At 33.1% G+C, this 9,659-nt stretch overlaps 1 protein-coding gene across 1 annotated transcript; it reads right to left on the minus strand.

Moving 5' to 3' along the window:
* Positions 1-1,494: 1,494 nt before the first annotated feature.
* LOC21411052 (G-type lectin S-receptor-like serine/threonine-protein kinase At4g27290) lies at positions 1,495-4,703 on the minus strand. Its single transcript, XM_024171695.1, has 7 exons — positions 3,416-4,703; positions 3,151-3,255; positions 2,864-3,003; positions 2,541-2,751; positions 2,169-2,406; positions 1,931-2,081; positions 1,495-1,830 (listed from the first exon to the last, which is right to left on the minus strand). The coding sequence occupies exons 1-7, from the start codon at positions 4,701-4,703 to the stop codon at positions 1,513-1,515; spliced, it is 2,451 nt and encodes an 816-aa protein (XP_024027463.1). The 3' UTR covers positions 1,495-1,512.
* Positions 4,704-9,659: the final 4,956 nt, after the last annotated feature.

Consider the following 9,659-nt stretch of genomic DNA (forward strand, 5'->3'; position numbering starts at 1 on the left):
AACGATTTCAAAATGTTTAATAAATGATTTCTTAAGCAAAGAGATCTTGTGAACTGGTAATAGAGTCTATTGCTGTAAGCCTAGATAGGATGCGGAGAGTGCATCCTCGGGGGCAGAACCCGAAACCGGTCCGGGTAGGCGAGGCACTTGGTTAGGTAAGTAATTTGTACTAATTACTTGCTGAAGCCTGTAACATGGTTATTTCCAGTCATATTTCCTTTGAGAAAAAGGATGTGAGGTTCCGGCTGTTCTGTCGGGACTGAATGTCTTATTTTATTTATGTATTCAATTATTTATTCATGCGCTCATTTATTTTAAATATTTTAAATTATATCCTATTGGGCCTTTCGCTCACGTTTTATGTTTCAAATGTTTAAAACCCCTCCCAGGAGACTCTAGGAGCGGGGCACAGTAGCGGGAGTAGCTGAGTGGTGCTACGGAACGATCAAGTGAGGATTGTGTTCATCCTCTGACATAAAGTGTAAGGAATATGTAAGAATTTGTAATAAATGACATTTGAATTTACTAGACTGTGGATGATGTCTATTGTAATTGATTATTTACATGTGCATGTATGTACGATACTGTATGTCCTGTGGGGTGGAGCCCTGTGTGTCAGAGGCTCCTGGATTATGTCGTTTATTTATATTTTTATGCAGTTAAGTGTGGGACCCGGTTGGGAATCTGCTTTATTAATCCCAAATCGAGTTTCACGTCACCCACCCCGTTTGGGGGGCGTGACAGGTTGTCACATGACTGATTGGATTTGTACTAGTCGGACATGTCTGGTCCCACACTATATCTTGCTCCATAGTTATCTAAACGCGTACGCTCTTTTGTATTCCTTGATGTTATGTAGTTTTGATATTTATGTTTTAGAAATTTTACATAGCTATAATAATATTTAAATAGTAACCATTGAGGTTTCATTTGTTCTGACCAATATACCTCTAATTTGTAGCAAGGGAATACGTAGAAACTTTTTATTGCCTTAATTATTGACCAAGAACCATTATATTTCTAAGCACTAAGTTACCCGAAAGTTGTTCTCTATTCTTGTAACAAAGTTCAGAAAAACAAAAATAGCAACCCTTAATTTGCCCACAGCAATTGACCACAGTATTGGTTTGAATAACAGGGAAGGTCCCTGAGAATAATTTTCTAAAAGAAAATATTGTTTAATCAATCAAATATTGTTACATGGTCCAACATTAATATTGTTGGACATGGAAAAAAAATTGAGAGAAGAAAAAAATTTCCATTTATATTAGTTTAGTTGATTTTATTTAAAGGTTAACAAACTGTGCTAGAAAGGTACCTACAGAAGCTCCTCCAAAGTTCACAAACTCCATTTTTTTTCTCTCGAAACTCTGTAGCTTTTGCCATGATTTGATTATATGGTGGTAAAGCCAAGGAATGTTTTTTTTTTCTTTGAAATGGTAAAGCCATCGAATAAAAAAATGTGTAATCTAGCTTAAAAAATCACATGACTAATTCTAACATGAAGATTATTTAGTTATATATATGGTTAGAGATTGATCCTCTGCTTCTGATACACAGCTTTAGGGATGACTCAGGATACCGTTGTGGCGCTTCTATCTCCATAAAATAGGCAGGTCTATTGGGATAAGGCAATACATGGCTATCACTGTTTAGCATCACAACCACCGATGACATGCTTGGCCTATCCGCAGCACGATGTTGCACACATAACAGTCCGACATGGATGCAGCGCAACACTTCCTGCAAATCCTGCAAATCGTGGTGCGAGTCCCTTAAATGCGCATCAAGCAGTTCCATTGTCCTGCCTTGTTGCATCAATGTCCATGCCTAGAATATTCAAAATGACTGTCTTATGGATAATATATATTTGTATTTTGGAGTTCAATACATCCAATTGAGAGATGAATTTTTTTTTTTGGTAACTTACATGTCCGGTGAGGGTAAGGTTGTCATTTTGAGGAGAAAAGCTTGTACTTCTCTTTCCGCTTACAATCTCTAAGACCATGGTACCAAAGCTAAAGACATCAGATTTTACGGAGAATTGTCCATTGTAAACATACTCTGGTGACATATAACCACTGCATCGTAAAATCACAATCCTCAAAACTTTTAATTCATTTAATATGTACAAACTAGGAAGAACTTGTGGGAAGAGTAATACTTACTAGGTTCCCACTACTCTCTTTGTGTTTCCTTCTATTAGGTCTCCACCAAGAGTTCTAGCCAAACCAAAGTCTGAAATTTTGGGGTTCATCTCATTATCAAGTAAGACATTACTTGTTTTGAGATCTCTATGTATAATTCTCAATCTTGAATCATGGTGTAAATATAGAAGTCCGCGTGCAATTCCACATATGATTTGGAACCGCTTACACCATCCTAATAGCTTAGCTGAATTTTGATCTGGCAATCCAAAATAAAACATTTTCAAGATTGTCAGTTAATACAATATATACAACCACAAAATAATTAAGATTGTCAATTACAATTACGTATGTTTATATGCGTTTATTACAACATCAGTGAAAGAGTCTAACCGAAAATGAAAGAGTCGAGGCTTTTGTTAGGCATATATTCATAAACTAGTAATTTCTCTTCTCCCTGAATGCAACAACCAAGAAGCTTTACGAGATTCCGGTGTTGAAGCTTCGCAATTAACGTTACTTCATTTTTGAACTCATCGATTCCTTGTCCCGAACTGATTGAAAGTCTCTTCACTGCAATCTCTTGTCCATCTTCTAACCTACCCTGAAATGTCATGTTAATGAAATATGTTAAAGAGTATTTTCGTTGTAAATTCAAACACGTTCTGCATCCATATATCCATATGATTGTCAAATTGAGGTTATCAAAAGCTTACTCTGTACACAGGTCCAAAACCACCATGTCCAAGCTTATTCCTCGTCGAAAAGTTGTCGGTTGCATTTATTATAGTATATAAATGGAAGGACATTGGGAGCTCTAGATCTTCCTCGGAGTGACTAATTCTTATGTTTTGTTCTGTTGATATCAACCATGGCATTGAGATAGATGAATTTTAAATATATCACAGAGACTATATATATCTACTAAATTTTGAAAATTAACCTCTAATGTTACATTACTAAGATCTTCGGGGGAAAACATAAAGTGAAGAAATTAAGATACCTTTTGCCTTTGTTTTGCAAATGGAATATCCAAGTAAGAGCACCACAGAAACACCTCCAATGCAAGTTACTACTATCACAGCCCTCTCCTTAGGACCAGAATTTCCTTTTTTGTGGGTTATTTGAACATAAAAAAGCCAATAAGTTAATCAAACTTAGTGGAGAAAGTATGAAAATCTAGTTCTAATTAAACTAAAAGCATGACAGATATAAGGACCTACAAGGGAAGGAAAAACCAAAAAAAAAAATTTAGAAAGTGGCCATACCTAGCTCCGAAGCTGGCATTCGAACATACAGAGCCTGTTTAGATGAAGCAACTTTTCTAATATCCATCAGATCACCAAACCACATGATGCAACCACTTCCACCGTCTCTGATGTCAGAGTTTGCATAAGCCATGCAAGAACAATTGCTCAAACATTCTGCCCTGCATTCCTTAAGGTTCATGCTCTTATTCGCGCAAGAATACGATGAATCTGGCAATTTCAAGCCGACAAATTTGACAAAGCCGTCATTGTGTTTATCTTTGCATTCGAGTGGAGTGTTTCTTTCACACCCTTCTGACCAATCCGTCGAATACCATATTTCTACAGACCTAGGCTTGTATCCTTTTAAACATTGGCATGCTGGGTTCCCACCTATGACACAATACCCATTTCCTCCACATAGACCATAGTTGTCACACTGATCTGTAGGCACGAAAAAGTAAATCTTCCAATTCTTCTCTGCTTCGACCCATGTAAGTCGTTGGACCGTTAAAGTTGTTTGATTTAAAACTGCTACTGTGATCAGAGACTTGTTCTTGAGGTTGAAGGTGTAATAAAATTCATCTTCGTCGTAAATGACGTCGAAGTCATAAAGGTAGTTTGGCCTAGACACTGGCATACCACTTGTACCAAGTCCGTTCCAAGGCCCGGCTCGATGATGTTTTTCCTCACCTTTCCACATATATATATCAGGAAAGGTGTGTTGTTGAACATCAATTTCAATACCCCAAGTTAAATCTCCGGGACAAGGGTCATCCCAGTTCCTCCACGCTGAAAATAGCCGATTAAAACCCTTCCTTAAGTCCCGTCCCAACTTCATCCCTGGTAACATTGTATTGCAAGGATAATCAAAGCTTTGCCACAAATAGGCCTCTGAGTTTCCATTTTTCTCTTCTTTGAGTACAAGATTTCCTGAGTCTAGAAGCTCTAGTTTTGCTTTCTGGGCTTGTTTTGATAAGCTCGTCGACCAAACAACGCTCTTGTTCTGATACAAAAGCACAATATTGCCTGTGCTGTTTATCATCAACAAGCCCGAGGAATCATTGATGGGGTTGCACCGGTTTGCGACCCAAACGACGGTCTGAACTGGGATTTTCTTGTACCAAACTCCGACATAACGACCCTTGGAATTTCCGGGACTGAAGAAACCAAACTCAAACACTCCTTCCTTAGAAACCAAGGTTTCTCCATCACTAATGGATTGGAGTGGATTAATGCTGTCCACAGCCAAAGACACTCCATAGAGGAGAAATAGCAAAACAGCAATGTAAAACAGTGAAGAAAACATTGATTTCTGGCTCTAGATTTCTACTCTATGAGCTTTGTTGAGCAAAATCTCAATTTTAATTAAAATTTCTTTACGCAATTGGCAGGTCAACTCTTTGCTTTGAATTAAAAAAATGATAAAATGTCAAAGCAAGTTTTTAGTTTAGAATTTTCTTCAGTGGTGCTTGTCATGTGGTAATTTTTTTATCAAAAAAAAAAAAAAAAAAAACAAAAAACAAAGAAAACTGGTCAAAAAGAAAAAGACAGAAGAAAAGTTTACCGCTTTTTTTTCCAAAACTATAATAAACAATAGATTTTTGAAATTAAATTAAGTAAATAGTAAATTTTAAAATTATTTGAAGTAAATAACAATTTGTCGTGTAAATGTTTCATTTATTATTGGCAAAAAAATAAACTATGTGGTAAAAAAGTCTTTATTTACGTAGAAAAAAATCTTTTTACGTCATAAAAAAAAATTTATGTAGAAAAAAATCTTTTACTAGACGTAAATTAAATATTTACACGGTAAAATTTTATTTACTTCAAATAGTTTTGAAATATGTTGTTTGCTTAATTTAGTTCTAAAAAATATGTTATTTACTACATTCTCCCCATTTAAAAAAAAATAGAGAGTAGAGCTGCAAGTTACCAACTGTAATGTCCGAGAACTCTCGAATTTAATCGAGATTTATAGAAACCAAACTCAAACATTCCTTCTTTAGAAACCAAGGTTTCTCCATCACTGATAAATTGGAGTGGACCAATGCTGTCTACTGTAAAGGCAAAAGTAACGAAGGAAAACAAGAACATAGAAGCAATATTATACATACAGAATGAAGAAACGGCCATTGATTTCTAACATTTTTTTTTTTTCTTTTAGTTTTTGCTTCTCTGCTTGGAGGAAGTGTAATAAAGAACAAGCTTCGTTTATTTTGCAGATGTGCAAGAAAGACCATTGACATGATAAAACAAAGACGTACAACCCTGTTGACGAAAATACAATGCCTTATATTAGAAGATAATAATTGACCTAGTCCAAAACCACATGCTCCAGAACAAAGAAGATAGCCATAATATATATACATTTATATATATATATATATAGATATAAGTAGAATAGACAATTTCTTATATATATTTGAGAGCTGATAACGGCTGAGAAATATGAAACTATTCATAATTCAATTTTTCTAGTCCAATCGGAGAAACTCCATAAAAATTATAATAAAAAGAGTTAAGTGGTATTAATTCGACGTTTAGAAGGTAAATATAGGTCCTGTAAAAAGTAGGAAATTACCCTAAAATTGAGGACACAAAGGTGAAAATATCCTAAATACTAATATTATTATTATTATTATTATCATCCTCATTGTCATCATCATTATTATTGGTTAATGGAAGCTATTGCAACGGAGTAAAAGAAACTCGTTGCGCTTCTGTCAAGAACGTACATATATAGATAAAAAAAAAAAATGCTAGGACATTAATACTAATCTCAATATGCGTACAAATTTTTGAGTTATTATTTTTTATTAGTAAAGGTTTAAAGTACTCACCACATCATTGAAATGAGTAGCTAGGACAATATTGTCCATATGGTTGAATCATAATATTGAAAGGCCAATTATGTATACACTTTAAGGCCCCGTTCATTTCGCTGATTCGAGTTTTGCTACAGTAAAAAGCTCTCACAAACAATCACATCTAACTTTTTTACTACAGTAAAAAAACTCTCACATAAAATCACATCTCAATTCGAATTAAAAACTCAAATCAACGAACTAAACGGGCCCTAAATGTATAACGTACATCCAGATTAAAAGTTTTGTTGATTGAAAATACAAAAGTTATAAATCGTACTGAATATGATGGGTTTTATCAAAGAAATGATCAAATGCTCAACATTTACCCAGAAAAAAAACACACTAAAATTAAACTAATGATATATACCACTCAACGGGAATATATATATTGGTAATTGTGCTGTCACTTTCAAGGGGTTATATAATTATTTTCATCAAGAAATTTATCATTCAACTTCAGAAAGCTTTCTAGGCCAGACCCGCCGCCTCGTGAATGACGATTCAAAATCCTAGCCAAAGATTGCAAAAATTTTCTTCATATAAAAAAACAGGGAAGTCTAATCACTATACACCAAAACAAATATTTTTGTCACAACTTTCTACACACGTGATACGGTACTGGTCTACAAGAGGTGCCTCGCCTCGCCTAATGACTGAAAAAATTTTAAAATTAAATAATGTAATGGTAAATTAAATAATATAAGCGAATTACATATATGAATCCAAACGAAAAATTTAAATACAAAAGAAAATACTAAATCTAACAAACTCCAAAAATCTTAAAATTTTTAGATTCCGGTGGTTATATAGTGACGATGACGAACATGGAGAGAGGGTGACGGTGGTGGTAATGAGCATGGTGATCTAGCCACAGAGACAACAATGGCAAAAATTGTTAGAGTGAGGAATGAGTAACAAAGAGAGAGGGATTTAAAAGAAAAATACTAAGGTTTGATAAGAGAATGAATTAGAGAGAGAATGGGGAAGAGAAGGAGTGAGGAATCGAGAAGGGATTTGAGAGAAAAGTTTAGAGTTTGGAAGTGAGAGTGAGTGAAAAATAGAAGAGTGTGCTCGAAATTAAAAAAGGAAAAGAGAATGTTTGAAATTTACACTCCATTTGGTAAGAGGGAAAAAAAAAAGAGAATGGAAAGAAAACATATAAACAAATGTGAAAGAAATGAATGAAGTTGATTTTTTTTTATGGTGTTTAGTATAATGAGAGGAAAGAAAATTGATAATAGCCTAAATGACTATTTTATCAATTGTTTAATATTAATTTAGTTTTTAAAGTAGGGACAAAAAAGTTATTTTACTTATCAATGAGTGGACTTGAGTTTTCCTTCTAATGTTGGAGAGATAAAAATCAGTGGGTCCCACTTCAATTTTTATCCATCATATTTTTCTTTTCATCTCCTCTTCTTTCTTACCAAACAATTAACTCTACTATTTTCCATATAATAATCACTCTACCACTTCTTTTATTTCTCTTTTCCATCATACCAAACATAATATTAAAGCGGAAATGATAAGTCCGCCTTTTTTTTTTTTTGAAAAGCGATGACATTTAACGACGGTTTCTTAAAAATTGTCGTTAAATGTTATACATTATGCGATAATTTTTCTTAAAACATCATTAAATTGGCGTCGTTTGATGTAGAATTTGTTGTAGTGTTATCATCAACAAGCCCAAGGAATCATTGATGGGGTTGCACCGGTTTATGACCCAAACGATGGTTTGAACTGGGACTATTGTACCAAATTCCAACATAACAACCCTTGGATTTTCCTGGACTGAAGAAACCAAACTCAAATATTCCTTCCTTAGAAACCAAGGTTTCTCCATCACTGATGGATTGGAGAGGACCAATGCCGTCTACTGCAAAGGAAAAAGTGATGAAGGAAAACAAGAACATAGAAGCAATATTATACGTACAGTATGAAGAAACGGCCATTTATTTCTAACCCTTTTTTTTTTTCAGTTTTTGATTCTCTGCTTCGAGAACGTATAATAAAGAACAAGCTTCTTTTAAATTTTGCATAATATAAATATTTAATAATATAAATATTTGATAAATCTTTTCATGTTGACCGAGTTTTTTGAATCAGTCTCACTTAACTACATTTATTATATTAGAAACTTATTAATAACCGACGGAAAAGAAGGGAATCGGTCTCAATTAACCTTTAACTATTCAAATTTATTTTCACAACAAACGAAAAAAGACCACATAATCTTATTTAATCTCCTTTTTTCCGTTTGTTTTTAATAAAAAAAAAAAAATATATATATATATATATAACAAAAAGAGCTAAGTGATACTAATTCAGCGTTTAAAAAGTAAAAAGTGAAAGTTTTTAAAAATGTAGGTCCCTAAGTAAGAAATTACGTTTGGTACGGAGTAATCTTTAAGTGGGAATGAAAATCTTCACATATTACGATGTTTGGTACAAGAGTTGTGATTTTTATATTCCCAAGAATATCAATTCCATGGGATTCATTTTACCTTAAATTTTTATATTTGGTTTGAGATTTTAATATATTCTTAAAATTTTGTTAAGATTTTTTTTTAAAGAACAACTTTCAAATTTATTTCTTAAACTAAGAAGAATTTTTGTGTTTCTTAAGAATAAAATTTTTAGTACTTAAAATATTTTAAATTAGTTATTATTAAGAAAAAATACATTACGTTACTTTGTATCAACCAAACACAATAAAATAATTTTCCTGAGAATATGAGAAAAAATTCACATACATAATCAAACGTAATAATACACATTTCTTAATAATCATATTGCCTTTTATCACTTTTTCAGTAATATAATTCTTGCCCATTACTGTATACCAAATGACCCCTAAAACTCCCCGGGGGGGAAGGTAAAAATAATCCTAAATACTAGTATTACTATTATCATCATCGTAGTCGTCATCATCATCATTATTACTGGTTAACGGAAGCTATTGCAATGGAGTAAAAGAAACACGTTGCACTTCTGTCAAGAACATATAATATATATATATATATATATATAATGAACACTAACTCACTAACTGTAATCCCAACATACGTACCAATTTTTTAAGTTATTATTTTTTATTAGTAGGGTGTTTAAAATATTCACTTCATCGTTAAAATGAGTAGGACAATATTGTCCATATGGTTGAATGACAATGTTGAAAAGTCAATTACGTATACCTTTTAAATATATAACACGTACATCCAGATTAAAAAATTTCGTTGATTCAAAATACAAAAAGTTATAAATCGTGCTTATTATGATGCGGTCTTTGTCAAAGAAATGATCAAATGCTCAACATTTACCCAGCAAACCTAAACCATACTAAAAATAAATTAATGATATATACCACTCAACGGGAATATATATATATATATATT

Source organism: Morus notabilis, unplaced genomic scaffold (assembly GCF_000414095.1).
Source record: "Morus notabilis unplaced genomic scaffold, ASM41409v2 Scaffold14, whole genome shotgun sequence".
NCBI classification, from domain to species: domain Eukaryota; kingdom Viridiplantae; phylum Streptophyta; class Magnoliopsida; order Rosales; family Moraceae; genus Morus; species Morus notabilis.

Coding starts and splice junctions, on each gene's coding strand:
- LOC21411052 (XM_024171695.1), bottom strand. CDS start 4,703: ATGTTTTCTTCACTGTTTTACATTGCTGTTTTGCTATTTCTCCTCTAT. Junction 2,407..2,540: donor CCTCGACTCTTTCATTTTCG/GTTAGACTCTTT, acceptor TTGGATTGCCAG/ATCAAAATTCAGCTAAGCTA. Junction 1,831..1,930: donor ACCTTACCCTCACCGGACAT/GTAAGTTACCAA, acceptor TGAATATTCTAG/GCATGGACATTGATGCAACA.